This window comes from Protomyctophum bolini (genome assembly GCF_963924005.1).
Source record: "Protomyctophum bolini genome assembly, chromosome: 2".
NCBI lineage: Eukaryota > Metazoa > Chordata > Actinopteri > Myctophiformes > Myctophidae > Protomyctophum > Protomyctophum bolini.
This window is the reverse complement of record NC_137863.1, coordinates 16,158,307-16,177,432: the sequence shown is the minus strand read 5'-3', so window position 1 is coordinate 16,177,432 and position 19,126 is coordinate 16,158,307. Positions and strand designations below refer to the sequence as shown.

At 43.0% G+C, this 19,126-nt stretch overlaps 1 protein-coding gene across 1 annotated transcript in view; it reads left to right on the top strand.

Annotated features, from left to right (window-relative positions):
• LOC308331125 (plexin-A2-like) overlaps positions 1-19,126 on the top strand; it is an 88,714-nt gene that overhangs the window by 46,585 nt on the left and 23,003 nt on the right. The window contains exons 5-15 of the mRNA XM_080786306.1: positions 199-299; positions 2,942-3,065; positions 3,728-3,881; positions 5,156-5,252; positions 7,313-7,427; positions 9,395-9,595; positions 10,873-10,969; positions 12,082-12,281; positions 14,028-14,179; positions 16,533-16,650; positions 17,064-17,200. Of these exons, the coding sequence (XP_080642432.1) occupies positions 199-299; positions 2,942-3,065; positions 3,728-3,881; positions 5,156-5,252; positions 7,313-7,427; positions 9,395-9,595; positions 10,873-10,969; positions 12,082-12,281; positions 14,028-14,179; positions 16,533-16,650; positions 17,064-17,200 (1,496 nt within the window). The remainder of the gene's footprint in view (positions 1-198; positions 300-2,941; positions 3,066-3,727; positions 3,882-5,155; positions 5,253-7,312; positions 7,428-9,394; positions 9,596-10,872; positions 10,970-12,081; positions 12,282-14,027; positions 14,180-16,532; positions 16,651-17,063; positions 17,201-19,126) is intronic.

The following is a 19,126-nucleotide window of genomic DNA, read 5'->3' as shown; positions in this document are numbered from 1 at the left end:
TCAAAGGCAGCATTATTTTGGGGTTGGGGACTGAAAGGTTGAGATGCCATGATATAGACTGTCCTCAACTACTTTGTGCATATCCCTGACGAACAACGGAAAACAAATCACAGACATCTTGTTATTTTCTTGATGCCGTTTTCATTTTGAGAAACTGAATAACACGTCACCCTGTTTTTGTCATCCCATGTCGTATAGGTGGCGCAGGTGTCTGTGGAGGCCTGTGAACAGTACCGTACATGTGGGGCATGTCTGAGTGCAGGAGACCCGCACTGTGGCTGGTGTGTGCTGTTCAACACGTGAGTCCATCTATCGCTGTTCCCTTGTAATCCTAGTATATCCATTGGTGGGGAAAAAAGGTACTCAATACTGCAATATAGAAGTACTCTGTTACAAGTAAAAGTCCAGAATTCAAAATGTACTTGAGTAAAAGTAAAAAGTATTGACATCAAAATGTTCTTAAAGTAGGAAGAGTAAAAGTACTCATTGTGCAGAATGTCCTTTTTCAAATGTACTGTATAACAACTTTTGAAAACAGCAGATCTACAAGCTGACAGTGCGTCGCGATGCATTGTGAGCTTGTAGTTCGGCTATTTTCAAATGGCTGTAATGTATATGGGCTTTGTAATAATCATCAAAATCTACAAAGTCTAGTTACTTTGTAGATTTAGATTATTGTTAACTAAAGTTTTTGAATTGATATGGCAGTCCGCTGCCTCCTGTCTACTCTCACTGTCAACATGAACTCACATCATTATCCACCGAGATAAAAGCCACACATGCAACTCACCACACAGTTGGACATGAGGATTATACGCCATACTAAACAAATATAACGGATCTCTCCATCACCCCCGAGCCAGCCATTATCAACAGCTGGCGAATGAAATGAAAACAAGGAATGAGTCATCTTGGGATGTTGTCTATTCTATTCGGTACCAGACACCCCGCATTGCCCACCAGAAGCTTCTACGTGTTTTGTTACCAAGAGCTTGGATTTTAATGGCTATACAGAAGATATTAAGCACAGTGGGCACTTTCACTTAGACCGCAGCAGGCATTTTGTCAGTGCAAGGTAGGAGACAATGCACTGGCAAAATGTCTGCAGCAGTCCTATGTTAATTTTCTGACCTCCATGGTTAGCTTTCAGTCCCAAAATGGGGGTTCTTGAGGGGTTCCAGGGGGTCCCCAGCCAAATTTGTTAACATATAGCATCAAAATAAGTCGAATCACATACTTATGTTATATCTACCACTATTTTGAAGCCTGCCTCATTCATACCACTTTCTGTCTTATGATTTGCACAACTCATCTACAAAATATATCCCGCCGGCAATTAGCATGATTTCAGTAGCACTTACTGAACCCAACGGAGGACTGAAAATAAATTATAAATGTCTTTCTTGTTAATTACTTTATTTATTTATTTATTTGTTTTTCTTCAATGCGGGTCTTTGTCATTTCTCAGGGAGAATAAATGTCTTTGTACGTCTGCGAACACAGATAGGGCTCTGTTCCTTCATGTAAACCAAAGTGAATCATGAGTACCCATACGGCGGAATGAGTCCTTTATTTTTCACTCTATTCAATTCATTCCAGACAGGAGTTGGGGGGGGGGGGGGGGGGGGGGGTTCTCTTGCCTCTGAAAGCCTTCTAAATGTCAGGTGGAGCCCTTTTGAGATCCAGGTTTCCCACCCATGGCACAACAGCTCAAGCCCTATTGCTGACACCATGATGCATAGGTACAATATATAATGAACATGTAAAAAGACCCCCCGGGAGGTGGAGAAGAGAAGAAAAGCCCCACTCACGTCCTCCCTCCCTCCCTCCCTCTACCTCTCCTCATCTGGCAAACCACGGCAAAGAATAGGCGATGAAAGACTGTCTGAGTTGAAACAGGGTTTCTCTGCAGAGGCACTTCAGTTGATGAGCGGTCAGGAGGTGACCGTCTATCCTCCGGTGGCCTCAGATGTGCCTCAAGCAGCCGTGGTCAGTAACAGATGTCACCGCCTCTCCATTTGCACCTCATATTGTCGTGTAATATTGGCGGAGACCTCTTTAGACAAATGTTCTCTGGAGGGGCTGACTCCTCAGCGGTATCTGACAGATTTTCTTTATGGTTCATCTTTTTATTTATTAAATGAATTTAATTTTTGGAGTGGTGTCCTAACCACTCCAATGAACAGCTATGTGTGTCTGCCCGTATGTCTATTTGAGTACGGACAGCTGCAATACCGCAGGGTTGACCTAAAGTGGCACTGTTGCACTGGTCAGTTCACACGGTGTGATTTCTTTGTGTGAGTGCTGCTCACCCCTCCAGCTGCCAATTTAACTTTTGTGGAGAAATCCATGCATGAAACTAAAGTAAAAAGATGAAAGCGTGAGAGAAGAGATCTTCTTAAACTTACTCATAGAGCTGCATTCCTGATTACCAAAATGTCTCTTTCAGAGGTATCACTATCGAAGCCGGTGATGTTAAAGAAAAGAGAAAAATCTGTTTGATGTGGTAACAGGTTTATGGTTGGCAGAAGTGTGGAATATATGGAATCATGAACAAAAATTATTTAACAGTAGCTTTTTTTGGCAATGTTCTATTACAGAGAAACATTTATATGCATTTAATTCAAATGAATACATTTTGAGTAAATTAATTTCAGGTCATTTCGATTGGTATGAATACTCTTTCAAATTGCGTGAATGTTCTTCAACTGTTTTTCAACCCCTAACAGGACATGTCCATTTGGATACTCTCAGAGTTTAATTAACACTGAGGATTGTACAGTGTGCATAGATAGAGTTGGGTCCCATAGACGACAACCATGGTATCAAATGCGGGTCTGGGGCCTAATGTACATCAAACTGGGGGTCCTTGAAATTCAAAAAGGTTGGGAATCACTGCTTTAAGTGGTGAAAGTCCAACAATTCCTCTCTTGCACCTCAGGTGTTCCAGGAGGGACCGGTGTCAGAGGGCAGAGGAGCCGTTCCGTTTCGCCACTGACATTGACCGCTGTGTGAAGGTCATTGCCCATCCCGACAGCATTGCTGTGTCGGCACACAGCGTGCCCGTGAGTGCACTTGTCATTCCTACTGTTCCTGTTGTCGTCACCGTGCTTGCACACTGCCGTTTGGTTCATGGACAGTCACTGTACAGTTACATATACTGTAGCCTACCACCTTACAACTATATACACATCTGGAAAAGTGCACTTCTCAGAGTGCAGATCTCTGCTAGGCTGGGTTTGCTAATCATGAACTTTAGAAGTCAAGGCTATTTCTGAAAATTAAAACCAGGAAATGAAATGCAAAAATCCCACACGATATATGTCTCATATCACAATTTCCCAGCCCTAACTGGCACACATTTGCATTTCTTCAGAAAGAATCAATTTGTTGGGAGCAGCGTGCCTTGCTCAAGGTCATATGGAGCGATGTGTACGCACTGTAACTTACTGTAGCTACCCTCCAGTCTTTAGCTCTCTGCAACAGGAACAGACCTTTTTGCCAGCACCAAAAACACGGTGGCTCACTCACAAGTCACAACTTCTTAATTAATGAACTCTTCTGTAGATACCTACCCTGGTACTAGAACCCTCTCTGTTACCGGTAGTTCCAGGCAGCTACAAATGAAATCTTTCTGAGCTTTAATATATAAATAAAAGAAGAAAATAGATTTACTGAAAATGTATCTGATGAAATATATATTTTTGCTTTCCCCCCCACTGTATAGCTTCTACTGGAGGTCAGTAACATTCCAGACCTTTCCGCGGGGATCACCTGTTCCTTTGGCCAGCAAGCCGAAGTGGATGGCCACGTCAACGGGAACAGAGTTATGTGTCTGTCCCCAGCTGGCAAGGAGGTCCCACGGATACCAGAGGGACAAGGTGAGCACAGCCAGTGTGGATCAACAAGATTATTAATTACTGCAGTGGTTCCAAACCCTTTCTGGATCAGGGCCCACTGGAACATTTGAAAGTGTTCGCACGCAGCACACCCATCTGGCCACTTAACATGTTGTTAAGTGGCAGCTTGCGTTTTTCAGATGTTTATTTTAATTAAACAATCAATCAATTGTGTTCTGGCTTGAACCTAACATAGTATACTTTTAAGTTCCTATTCATTAGTAATATCACAATGAAAAGAACATTTTCAAGGTGTTAAATAATTATATATGTTAAATTTCTCAATATTTATGTTATATAATCATTAAAATAACATTGTTTGGCCAATTTTGTGGGGAGGGGGGGGGGGACTTGCAGTACCCTCGTGGCCCACAGGTTGGGAATCACTGATCTATATGTGTGTATGTATTTGAGGGTATGCCGTTGTAGAATTCCATAGTGTTGATTTTATGGAGAAATTCATAATATGGCGACAACTGGAGATAATGCGTAATGGGTGGCTTTCACTAATTCACCTTGAAGGAACCCTTTTTCTGTGTCACACTCTCTCTTTATTTTCTCTCTCACCCTGTCTTGTCTAAACCTTCTGTTTCCTTCCCGCCTCTCACTCTCTTCCACGTCTCTCTCTCTCTCTCTCTCTCTCTCTCTCTCTCTCTCTCTCTCTCTCCTATTCTCTGTTATCTCTCTCATCGCCATTATCTCTACCAATCTCTTAACTCATCATCTCACTGTGGAGCATGTCTCATCCTCCTCCCCTCTCCTTCTTCTCTCCCTCTCCTCCTTGATCTGCTGCCTTCCCTCTATTTCTCCCTCTGTCGCTCTCTGTCGTCATCCCTCTATGTTTTTTTTTAACCTTTATTTAGCCAGGCAGGAAAGATTATCCACTTAAACACGCTAGTCTTAGTGAAACGGATTTGAGTTACAACTGCACTCGCACCACGTTTTCCTGTCTACACCAAATCTCTTCACCATTTATTTTGCTTATAGTATATCTGCTATTTTTTGTAAAATGTAATGTTCGTCCCAGAATAGGCTTTTTGGGGTTCAGGTGATTATAAGAACTTATTTTACGAGTACTGCAGCCTGGCAAAAGGCTCTTGAGGGAGTGGGGAAAGGGGGCTAAAATAAATCAATAATCAATTAAAAACAAAAAAAAACAATACAAACTACACAATATAAAAACAACACAATGTAATCATGTATTTATTTTTATCTCTATTTTTTCATCTATCTTTCACTCTCTGCCTCCCTCCCAGACTGGTCGGGTGTCGAGCTTCGTCTCAACTCGAAGGAAACGGGTCAAATGGTGGCCAGCACTGAGGTCAAGTTCTATAACTGCAGCATACATCACACGTGAGTGTCGTCCCCCCCCCCCCCCCCCCCCCGTATTGGGTCAATAGATAGCAGAGCGCAACCTCATTTAAAGCAATGATGTACCGGCCGCTCACAACCCTACTTAAGATCAGCCTGTAAGATAGTTCTCCCAACCGAGTTCAAATGATCTGTCTGATATGATTCAGATCAACGGGAGATCATTAGCCGTGGCTTGCTTGTTTTTATTTATTTATTTGCGTAAGACTTCAGCTAGCACACTAATCGCTGAAGGCAAGATTATTAGAAGATGTATTTTCTTTTAACCTTTATTTACCTTGGCAAAGGTTTATACTGCAGCATGCAATGTTGTGACAAAGCCCTCTGCCATGTGGTAGCATTTCCATCTGAACACGGTGTGCACGGTGCCCCCTACAGTATATAAGACATGAGCGATGATAACACAAAGCCTGACTGTCAACGTCTATACAGCGGCAAGGCTTTGATTGATGGACAATTCATAAACACTGGGGGTTAGCCCGCAGATCATATTAAAGCCATCTATTACGGCCTCTCAGATTGTGCCGCTGGGGTGTCCGCGGACCCATATTAAAGAGAAAAAGTCATAACCTCATCACACCCCTCCGCTTTCCCCAGCATGGCATCCATTAGCTGCAGATTGACCCTGTGAGCGCTGTGATTAATAATTCAGAACCAAATGCAGCCCCTCGCCAAACTGCCCTGCCTCCATGCAACCCCCCGCCACCGCTGCCTCCCAGACCCCCAGTTCGCGCCTCAATGTCTCGGTACCATCACCTCGGCATCACATCTGCCTCTATAATTAATTATCCAGCAGCTGCAGTAGTGCCCGGCTGCCAGGCTATTTCTATAAATACCATATACTCTACACTTGTGCACTCCCACACGCACATGAGGACGCTCAAACATGCACGCCGCAAACCTGCACATACTGTACGTGTGTTGTCTGCACGCACGCGCACACACACACACACACACACACACACACACACACACGCACACGCACACACGTAATGTTATGCAAACATGCAGATGCAGTAGCATACTGTATGTGCACACAACTTGTAAGTACAGTATGCATAACAGTACGTGGCCCATCACAGCTATGCAATATTCAAATGTGATGCCATTGCTGTGAGCCACAGTATTATTTCACGAGGAAAGTCCAAGAGGAAGGTTTTTCACAACCATATATTGATACTCGGTTGCGCGCAGTGCTGCCCACTGAAAATAGCTGATCTACAAGCTCATGACACGTCGCTGTGAAACACACTGTGAGCTTGTAGATAGGCTATTTTCAGGGCCCGACACTGGCACTGGCTAAGTATAAAACAGGCTTAACTGATGCACTGATCCACTTTGCCCGCAGCGGCGTGTCATTTATTACTCGCTGCTCCCCAAAGCCTATTTCTTTCCCAGCGGGAACATTGGGCACATCCAATTTACAGCTGTCCAATCACTAAGCTCCCTGTTTAGTGCATCGGCCGCTGTGCATCTGATCGCCTCGATTCCATCACTCACATACAGTATGTAGCTACTTCTCCATTCTTCTCCTAAAGTTACAGTATACAACCACCCGTCTCCTTAATCTTTCCCTCAGAGTTATATTCAAAACTGCTGCATTGGACCTGTGCATGCACAATGTCACTGCTGCGACAAAACAGATACCAAATATGTTGCACAAGCATCTTATATGAAGCGTTCTCGAGACCATTCTCCAGGGGTTGTGACAATGATTGCATTCTCGGTCCTCAGTGTTGTGATAATGAGATGAGTTTATGCAGAAATAAAGAATGTACAAAACATGAAACACCTGCTCTTTGCGTGAAACAAACTGATCAGACGAATCTGCTTGAAAGCCACTGTACAAGCCCCCCCCCCCCCCCCCCGTAGTGCGCACCCCATTGAACACACTTCTGTCATGAAGGGAAGATGCAGATAAAAGCGAGCGGAACAAGTTTAAATCAGGCTTTTTCCATCCCTTGTGGTGACTGAGACACAAAGGCGATACGAGCGAGAGATCTTTCAACATTTTGCACGCTCAACATATCCTCCTCCTCCAGGTGTCTGTCCTGTGTGAACAGTACGTTCCGCTGTCACTGGTGTAAATACCGCAACCTGTGTACACACGACCCCAGCAGCTGTTCCTTCCAGGAGGGCAGGGTCAACGCTTCGGAGGTACGTTTACATGAAGCCACACAGGCACGTTTACACTCTGACAAGGTCAGACGCAGCTCAAACTGTTCTACAGTACATACTCAAAATGCCTTCTAAATCCTAACATTTTTTTGAAAAAACTAATGTTGATATATCAGTGGTTCTCAAACATTTTCATGTCAAGGACCCCCACAATTATATGCATTTGGCCACGGACCCCCCATCTCAAGATATGTTGTTAAAGGAGAATTCAGTACTAAAAGGCTTTCTTACCTTTCTTTGTAGTTGTTACGTCCCCATCAAAGAGGTCCAGGTGTTATTTTGTGCAAAAGCTCCTTATTGGCTATTTCCCCTACCATAAGACCTAAATGAATTGCATTGAATTGAATGGGGCTATGGGGTGTTGTGCTAATTTGCTTATTTCCATGACTCATTTTTTTTTTTTGTATATATCCTCTCTTCATAATGTAAATAATATCCCAAGCGGCACACTTTAATATTTATTTCGATGGAAATAAGCGAATTAGCACAACACCCCATAGCCCCATTCAATTCCCATTCAATTCAATGCAATTCATTGAGGGTATATGGTAGGGGACGTAACGACTACAAAGAAAGGTAAGAAAGCCTTCTAGCATGGAATTCTCCTTTAAGGGACCCCCAGAAACCACCACAGAAATTTTAAGATTTGTCACAAATGGTCACGATTTTTCAAAAATAGATCTACAAGCTGATGAATCTAACATGGTTAAAATGGAGTTTGAAGTTTGGATTTGTATAGGAAGGGGGCCGCAGCAGCTAAAATGAATATCAAATATCTAAATACAAAATCAAGCAACTGTCTGCAATGCTTACATAAACCTGAGACTGAGTAGACGATGAAATGACCAAAAGTTTGAAAGTGAAATATCCTTTTAACTTTCCTGTGTAAACCATCCTCCCTCAAAGAGGAATTGTAGAGACTTATAAAGTAGAAGGGAATATTAGTGTCTTTAGCATGCATGCTGAAAACATTGAGCAGAAATTAGGTCAGAAAATAGCGTTTAACTTTTATTCCCAGTAATAATGGGCAGTTGGGCACTAAACATTCCACATAATGTACATAATGTATATGTTGTCTCAGACTAGACTTTATTATTTATTTATGCTAAAAGGTAATTGTTAAAGTTGTGAGCAGATTATAGGCAGATGGCAAGCATCAGAGGACATCTTTATTAAGTTTTATTTCTTAATTTGTGAGAAGTAATGGCCATATGCTGATGAACTGATTGTGGAGTCATGGTAACCTTTCATAAGGCACACAATTTAATGGTTAATTACTGAATGTAATTACCATTATGTTAATCTTTAAAGGGAGATTTCACTTTTGCATGTTTGGGTTTATTTTAACGTTTACTCAGGCTATTGTGAGCACCCCAGACAGTTTTTAAGTTACTTGATTCAAAATGTAGCTCCAAACACGTTGGAAAGTGAACTCTCCCTTTAAAGATTAACATAATGGTATAATTCAATTAATTAATTAACCATTAAATTGTGTCCCTTATGAAAGGTTACCATGACTCCACAATCAGTTCATCAGCATGGGCATTACTTCTCACAACTAGTTGTAAGCTAATTTTTTGTATTATTGTGCATATTACTATTATACATATTATGGTATTTTAGATGAATTAATAATAACAACCCAAAACATTGCTTAGTAAATGTTTCATAGATTGTTAAATATTAGCCATGTTAATGGTTAAATGGTGGTATTTTAATACATTATCTAACATTTATTCTGCCAGGTAGTCATGCAATAGAAAGCAAATATCTCCAAAATCGCAGAGAGGAGAGGAAACATTACCTCTAGTGTTACAATAAAATGCAGTGTTTTCAAATGAAACCACTGAACTGACATCAGTGTATAGAAAGACACAAAATGTGTGTTCATGTGTGTTCATTTGGTGTTTGTGTTTGTGTGCATCATGTCTGCTTGGCCGTGTCAGGACTGCCCTCAGCTGCTCCCGTCCGGGGAGATCCTGATCCCAGCGGGCGAGGTGCGACCCATCACCCTGAGGGCCCGCAACCTCCCCCAGCCCCAGTCGGGTCAGCGGGGCTACGAGTGCGTGGTGCACGTCCACGGTGTCAGCCACCGTGTCACGGCACTGCGCTTCAACAGCACCAGCGTGCAGTGCCAGAACAGCTCGGTATGACCCCCTCCAACACTCCCACAGGGAGCTCTAGCATCTGTCACAGCAGACGTACAGTAGTACAGAACCTATACTAGGAAAGGCATATACATACAGTATACTGCACATCAGTGGAGAAGGAAAAAAAAGGAAAACGCCTGAGCTCTGTCATATATATGGGAGAGGAGAGGAGAGGAGAGGAGAGGAGAGGAGAGGAGAGGAGAGGAGAGGAGAGGAGAGGAGAGGAGAGGAGAGGAGAGGATGCTTTAAGTGAAATGTTAAACGCTGAAGATGAAAAACGGGTCTTATGCCTTTGTCTCATGTTCAGAGGAACATGATAATGTCACACAGGGCGACATCTGCTGTGCTGTAGGTCTTGCCGCAGCAGTAGAATGTGACGCATGCCCAAGGAGAGGTTCAGATGTGGGGCGGTTATGGTAAACACACTGTAGCGCATTCACAGCGAATATAGAGGACAGCCACAAAGGCGTCACTATACAGTATGACATGTCTCACGCAGCTAGTTTTAATGCAGTCTGCACCTCACTCACTCCACAATACCACTGAGAGGACTAGCCACTTTTCCCCAGACACGGATGATGAAGCACTCCAGCCCACTTAGACCTGCTTGTCCCCCACATGTCAGCCAGGATAGCGGGGGAGCAGAGCAGACATCGATGTTAGAAATGACAGGTGGTTAAAAGTCCTTCTGCTGCCCTCTCCTTCCTCCTCTTTCTCTCCCACTCTTTCTCCATCTTTCTCCACCAAACTGTATTGTCCCACTCTCTTACTGTGTGTGTGTGTGTGTGTGTGTGTGTGTGTGTGTGTGTGTGTGTGTGTGTGTGTGTGTGTGTGTGTGTGTGTGTGTGTGTGTGTGTGTGTGTGTGTGTGTGTGTGTGTGTGTGTGTGTGTGTGTGTGTGTGTGTGTGTGTGTGTGTGTGTGTGTGTGTGCGTCACTCAAGGTTATAGTAGTTTGGGATTTTTCATTTTAGTTATAATTTTAGTTTATTTTCATTCATTTTAGAGTGTATTCACTAGTTTTAGTTAGTTTTGTATGCACAGTTGCACACAATAGAGTTTCAGTTAGTTCTCGTTCTATATTGTAGTTTTTATTTAGTTTAGTTAACGAAAAGGTTTTTTAAATGTCTTGTGTTCGTTATTTCGTTTTCGCTTTTGTTAACTATAATAATAACATCCTCTCTCTCTCTCTCTCTCTCTCTCTCTCTCTCTCTCTGGACAACTTTTCTCTCTCTCTCCTCTGAACCCCAACCCATTCTTCTCCTCTCCTCTCCCAGTACATCTACGAGGGTGCGAAGGTCAGCGACCTGGCGGTGGACCTCTCCATCGTATGGAACGGCAATTTCATCATCGACAACCCAGAGAAGATTAAAGGTACAGTACTGCTGCCGTCCATCACGGCCAGGGCCAGACAGCTGTCACTTTACAGAGATGAGGCACTTCAAGGCTCCCACAGGGACTGGACAGAAAGTTCACAACAGCAAGTGCAACTGATTGAAACCGATATTTAGAGTCTTAATGTTGCTCATTCAAGCTATTTTCTATTAGGATTATATATCAACAAATCGACATGAAAAGGTTTCAATCGATTTTTTATTATTTTTTAATTATAATTATCTTTTTATTATAATATGATTTTGAGATACGTGAAGAAAGAAACATTGCCAATAAAGTCCGTATTGCAAGTACAGACGGGTCTTTGTGCACTTTATGTGCATTTTTTCTGAATACATTACATTGAGCCCTGCCTACGCACCCGCCTCAGAGCATACAGGTGTGCATAAGACTTTGTTGCCTATTATAATATAATTTGAAATATCAATTTCACAATATAATACCGTAAGCCTTTACTATAATGGACTGCCCTGGGTTATACTTTAGTGTAATGGTGATGTGCAAAAATAGCAAAGATAGCTATTGTTATACAAGCTCACGGCGTGTCACATCACGACGGACTGTGAGCTTGTAGATCGGCTATTTACTTTAGACATTAATGTATTAAATCATAAAAGGATGAAATAAGGAGATATGAGGTTTCTGCCCCACAGCGACAATATTCTTGTTCAAGGGTTCCTCCACAGTACCTGCTCCAGGACGGGGGGGTATTTCTCTTTGATGATGGGCTGTTGTGTTCCCAATTATACAGTATATTCAACAACAGTGGTTCTCAAATCGGGTCCTTGGATGGGGTAAAAAAAAAAAAAAAAATGGCAGATATACAAGCTCACAGCATGTCACTTTGTGATGCACTGCAAGCTTCCACAGTATATCTGTATATCTGCTATATTATTTATGTTTTGAAAGAATCTTGAAAGTGTTTAAAAAAACATTTTTTTTCTTCTGGGGGTCCCAACATTTTCAGATGGGGGGGTCCGCTGTGAAATTTGGGGTCCTTTGAGAACCACTGCCTGTTCAATAACACCAATGGCGTGTGTGTGTCAAATGAATCAGATTTTCAATAGAATGCGGGTTTGACTCGGTTGCAGTGCACCTCTACAAGTGCAGCGCTCAGAGGGACAGCTGCGGCATGTGCCTGCGTGCCGAAAGGAAGTTCCAGTGTGGCTGGTGCGGCGGCGAGGGCCGTTGCACCATGAAGCAGCACTGCCCGCCCATCTCCCCCTATGCCAGCCGCTGGCTGGACCTGTCTGTCAGCAACGTCAAGTGCACCAATCCACGCATCAACGAGGTTAGTTTGGTTCCTCAGTCCAGTCCTGGGTTTATCAAACTGACAAGGACCCCCTAATATAGAGATCTATAGAGCCAGTCGGTCCGTAGTTAGTCAATCAGTCACTGTCAGCAAAGCGAGCACTTAGACGTACAGTGAAAGCTAATTAAGCACACTTTATATATAGCAAATATGAGAGTGTAAAAATAATGTCATTGTCATTAATTTGCCTGGTGGCTACTCGCCTTTGCGTCTATACGAATCCTTTCTTATTTAGAACACGTGGGTGTGTAGAGAGGACAAAAATATTCTAGTGATTATGCCAAAAATAATTAGTGAAATATAAAATAAAATATGAGGCCAAAGTGTCAAAGCTTATATTAGCAGCAGCCCACTAGTACACCCAGCATTATTCATCAGCACATTTCACATGCACACAGTGTGCTGTGTGGGCCTGGCTGTAAACAAGTTCTTGAGCTTAGTCCAGTTACCCTGGGTAAACATAGTACCTTTCCTTTCCTTTTTGCTCTACCCAGCTCTCTTTGCTGGATACACTCCATACGTTTCACACAACAAATACCATCACGTCGAACTTTGTGTTCTTTTACCAGAGACTGCCAGTCGCAAGTTCTTCACAAACCGCTTGAACCTCCCCAAAAGCAGCTAAAACAAACCTGTTTAAGGGGAAGGTGGCTGTGTATCTCTTATACATGTCACAAAGTACCCGCTCGTCCTCTTGAAGGAGGCACAGCGGGTCAGACACAGGGGAGGTGAGGCTTCCTCACTTCAAAGAGCCGCAAGCCTTTGAAGTTCCCTGTCACATTAGTAGCATTTGTGAAGACACCGCGGCAGCAGTAGAAGGAAGAAGGGTGCCTGGAGCTCCAGGGATATAGAGGACCAGTGTTGGTCTGGGATATCGCTCTGGCAGGTTGAACCTTTTAAGCCCTACACTATGAACTTTGACGTTCAATGAATAGTGGAAATGGCCAACTCACGTGTGTTGTGAGCTTTATAATTATATTGACTCTGCCTATAATTACGTGCCAAAAATGAGCACACCGTGTTGAAAGTGGTTAATTATAAAGTGGTATAATTCAGTAAAGTGAATCACTGTTGGGTGATCAGGGCAGTTTTCTTTCTTTCTTTCTTTCTTTCTTTCTTTCCTTAAGCAGCAATTATATACAATTATATACACCCTCCCCCCACCCCACAAACACACAGTTGTGGCATGCACACTCATGCATACATAACGCAACTCTCATGCACGCACGCACATTCATAGGATCACAAAAGGAAATAAGCTCTCGAGGTTTATATTGTATCCTCTTGACAGATACAATTAATTTTTATGCATATGCATTTTGCCAATCAATCAATCAATCAATCAATCTTCGTATGGCTGCCAATACCAATGCACTAGAAGAGTTTAGCTGTGCAACATCTGATTCTCATGTATAATTCAGTAAAGTGAATTCAAAACATTCGTAAATTATATGAATAGAACGGTGGTTCTCAAAGTGGGGTCCAGACCCTCATTGGTCATCGAGGGATTTCCAAATGGATCCTTTACAGGCCTGCAACTCTGAGAGTGTACAAATGGTTTCAATTGGTTACATTTCTACACTCAGAGCGTTATGGGGCTCCTTGAAATTAAATGGTTTGAGAAGCACATTCAGAAATGCCCATTCAGATCACAAATGATTGTGTATAAAGTATTAAAGTTACATGATCTCATTATATCTCCGTCCTCTCCGTCCAACCCTCCAGGTTAGCCCGGTATCGGGGCCCCCAGAAGGAGGTACGCTCGTCACCATCCAGGGTTTGAACTTGGGGCTGTCGTTCTCTGAGCTGGAAGGCAACGTGGAGGTGGCGGGGGTGCAGTGCACCCCGCAGGAGGAAGGATACATCACTGCAGAACGGTAAGAGAGCCACCCCGCATCCATACTCTAGTAGTCTATACCAGTGGTTCCAAATGTCGGGTCCGGGGACCCCCAGGGGTCCTTGAGGGAGTTCCAGGGGGTCCCCAGCTAAATGATAGTTTGGGTCTGTAACTCTGAGAGTGTACAAATGGAAAGAGTTCAAATTAGCATTGGTTTTACAATATAAATTGGGGTCTCAGAGATAGAAATGCCATTAAATGGGGGTCCGTATAGACTAATCCATGTCAAACTGAGGGTCCTTGAAATTAAACGGGTTGAGAATCACTGCTAGAGCCGTACAAATCTTCTCTTATGGGCTTATTGGGGTCCCTGGCATATCTTTTCAAATGGGGGTCCGCGGGCTAACTAGTGTCAATTTGGGGGTCCTTGACATGAACAAGTTTGGGAACCACTGCTCTATACTCCATGCAGACACAGTCAGGTGAAAATCAACTAAATACATTTACTAAAATATGGTACTTTTACTCCACTACAATTATTTGAAACCTTTGGTTACCGGCAGTTACCCGTATTGTCCCGAATATAAGACGACTCTAATTATAAGACGACCCCCATTTTTCAAGATTTATTTGTGGAAAATTAACATTGAATTAACATTGAATGTCAAATACCGTAGTCTAGACTCTAGGCCCCCGATTATAATACTATAATAATTATAATAGGATATTTCCATTGGAAATTGGAGATCTTATATTCAGGCCAATAAGGTACTTTGTAGATTTTGATAATAACGACGACTAAGATTAGCAAGTAAGAAAGAGATAAAAGCAATAAACACTAAAAACAAGAGTTGATGCGGTTTACGTGGGGTAATAAAACATACATTACCCACATACATTATTTCCACATTGGAGCTTTGATTTAAGTAAAACATTTGAGTACTTTTTTCACCACTGGACAGACACACTATGCAGACACATCTACGTGGATCTCGTCACTGTCGGGTGGAAACCATTCATGGAAAAACTAAATCCAATGTATTTATTAGTCACAAGCTCTTTTCAGTGTTCAATATGTATAAAGCCCACAGATACACTTAACCACTTTCACGTAAATTACACAACATTGTGCGATGCACCGCATTGTGAGCTTGTCAATCAGGTATTTTTGCTACTTTTGTACAGAATTAATTTCCGAAACAACATTAAAAGTTGGAGTATGGTTATACTCTATACAAGGTTTCTGCCTGGCAGCAACAATATGCTGTTTGCAAAAAATAATAATAAAAAGGCAAGCACCCACTGGCATGGACGTAGACATGCACAAGATTTTACTCTTACTCTTTTTTTTCTTTTTCATTCTCTCTGTCTCTCTCTTTAGACATAGTATGCGCATGCACGCACGCACACACAAACACACACACACACACACACACACACACACACACACACACACGTGCACACTCTTTCATAAATAAGCCTAGTCCAATAATGCCTCAGGATTATGCATGAAGGCGTATAGTTTGTGCTGCTGTATGTTATAGCAGGCAGCACTAAAGGAAGCGCCAGTCTTTGTGTTGTTATCCTTTCTCTGCATGCGACTGATGCTGCTGGCACAGCTGTAATTGAAATGCGCCTCGTGTCGCTGACTTGGGGGACAATCTGTTAGCCATGTGTTTTACTCACAGCCATATAATGTGATTGGGTGCCCGTGGCCGCAGGGACTTTATTTATATCCTCGTATAAGGAAGGCAAGAGAAGGGAACATGCCGGCGCGGAAAATTGGAAAACTCTCACGATGAAGAAAGAGGCAGGGTAAGCAAGTGGAGCGGAATGCTCCCATTGTATGAGCGGAGGTGAAGAGGTGCGCGTGGCGAGCGTCGCGTCGCTGTGGAGGCCATTCATTTGGGTTGCACAGCGAGGGCTTTAAAACATGGCATTACAGCTGTTTCCACCATTAATTTCGTAGCAGGGTCAGTTGCTATAATGACTTATTCATGGGCCACTTTATCTTATTGACCTGACAGGCAATACTGATTTATTGAAGGAGCCGCGCAGTTGTCATGGCAACGGGAGGTAATGGTGGGTGGCAACCGTGCCGCCGTTGGGGAGGAGAGCAGTTTATCATTTGTGTTATATTGCTGTTATAGGTTTTCCATTTGGAAGAAAGATGGCCCTCCGTATTGACCCGCAACTTCTATGAAAGTCTGCCTCAATCACATTGGGTGCCGGGAGAGACCAGCCTCCCTGCTATTGATAAGAAAATGTGATACAGTACAGTGATTATTCTGGGGATCACTGTGTGTGTGTGTCTGTGTGTGTGTGTGTGTGTGTGTGTCTGTGTGTGTGCGTGCGTGCGTGTGCGTGCGTTTTTCTGCATGTATGTGTGTCAGGATTGTATGTGAGATGGCTGCTGCGCCACTGGAGAGCCCCCCAGGGCCCGTCCAGCTGTGTGTTGGAGAATGCCGACCAGAACTACGCACTCAGTCCTCCCAGCTCTACTCCTTTGTGGTAAAGACAACTCTCTTTTCAATTGTGTATTTATTCTAAAAAATGACACTGAATCACCACCTGGAGCTGGAGATGAAGGTTCAAGCTTTATTTCTCGGTTTAAACGAATTATCAGTAAGCTTGTTTCTTTATTTTGTGCGGGGAAATTTAAATATATTTTTTTACTTTGATTAATCTTATTAAAGACTATGTCTAAAAGAAACATCTAAAAGAAGAACCATGTGCTCCACTGCTTTTGACAGACAGACAGACAGACAGACAGACAGACAGACAGACAGACAGACAGACAGACAGACAGACAGCTTTGTTTTAAATCACTGTAGAATAAGGCTGTATAAGTTGAAGCAGACATACTTTGTACTGTATGGGACTGTTTAAAGAAACATTGATGAGTGTTGGATCCCCCTCTCCAGACCCCGTCCATGCTGGCACTCACCCCAGGCAGAGGGCCTGAGTCTGGGGGCACCAAGGTCACCATTGTGGGGGAGAACCTGGGCGCGGGGAGCACTGTCAATGTTCTCTTTGGCAATCAGACTTGTGAACTCTACAGGTGAGTCGTGCCTTACCTTTCCTCCTACTGAGTTGAAGACGGTGGTACACTGTGTAAAATGATGCTGCAACATGACGTGTTATGAGCTTGTATCTATTGCATTTTTAAATAAATCTTGAAAATATTTTGAACATAATCATTTTAACAATGCAAATCTTTTAAGGGGTCCCTCCCTAGCAGAAAATATTTTCAGATTGGGGTCTGTGGCCAAATACATTTGGGGGTCCTTAATTTACATGAAAATGTTTGAGAACCATGAACTATTTCCTACAATGGCATATTCAAATATTCACATACCCAGAGTAGACAGCAACACAGTGTTGTTGTGGGATTTGTGATCTTTTCAGGCGACTTGTTTTCCTTTTTGAACATTGCAGAGAACTGTTCACTTCACTGCAGCAGGACGTTTTGCACCACTAGCCCCAGAATTTTGATTGTATCACTTACAGCGTTTATATCACAGACCTCTATTTGAAAATGTGATGTGTGCCAGGCAGGGACCTGCATAAGAAAAGATTAGTCTTGATTAGTCAAAATGTTTTGATAATAGCAGATCTACAAGCTAAAATAAATACATAGGCGTGACTTTAAACTGTTCCTCGTTTTGCTGGGGACCCCCTGGATATCCATCAAGAACCACTGGGGGTCCCCAGACCCCATTCTGAGAACCTATGACATATAAAATGACCTGAAGATCCTGTCCCTCAATCAGAAGGGGCCAGGCACAGGTGGCTTCCTTTTGAAATTAATGTAGTGGGCATTTTATACCATTAACCATATAACCTTCTATACTTGAAACTGAACTGCTCTCGTTTCCTTCTACATCAAATCTCTTCACCAGAATAGCCAATCTACAAGGTCACAACGCGTCACAGCGCTGTGACCTTGTAGATTGGCTATTTGTGGCGAATATTCCCTCAAGACATAATTGGGGGCTTCAACAGGTTAAGGGGCATCTTACTTGTCTGGACTCCCTTATCAAAAAGCCACTGAGCACGTCTCACGGGGAGGCTTTGTATTGGTTATTGACTTGGCGGGCGGGAATGGCCCAAGTTCAGATCGTTGACGTAATTATTTCCATCTCTTGTCATTATCTCTAGCAGTGCTGTCAATGATGGCAAAGAAAATAAAGGGGCCGAGCAGGGTGCCACCACGCCCCCCTGAAAATTGCTCACGGTCTGATAATGTGTCCTGATAACCCTGCAGCCCTCTCCCTGCAGTAGATCACAAAGAGCTGGTCTTAACCATTCAAACATCCTGTGAAAATGGCTGATCCACTAGCTCAGAGCTTTTATATCGACCATTTCTTCAGCGAAGAGATTTGGTGGAGAGGGGAAAAAGGAGGAGGGCCAAGTAGACCCCCGGGGACTCCGTTCAACAAAGTATAGAGGCTTGAAAGTGGTTATGCCCAGTTAAGTTCGGTCATTTTTATAATCGAATGTGTGATTGTAATGTCAGGCTTAAACTTGACACAAGAATCCCTGTTTCACGGCATTATAGCCTCGTCGTCAATATGAGCTGCACAAAGACGTCTCTATTCATAGGAGCATTCATTTCATGCAATTAACCATAGATGAAAGAAACTATCATGATAGCAAGTAGTGATTGAGGGGGTGAAACCTCTGGGGGCCTGTATTGTTCTGGCCGTATTTATAGTAATCTATTTAAGGATCAAAACGGTTGACATCATAGTCAGGAGGGTGATGTGAAGAAGCCATTAGCTCCATAGAGGACTCTCTAATTACACTGTTCCATCCCTATAATGGTGTGTGTCTGAGGTGAGCATGACTCAGGACTAGCCTGTAATAATATTAATGAATGCTCAGCCCTTATGGTAATGTGCTGCACGTATTGTAGCTATATTGTAGCTCATATTCATGCATAAATGCCTCTGCGGTATAGAGTGGGCCGCCGGGTCGACAGAAT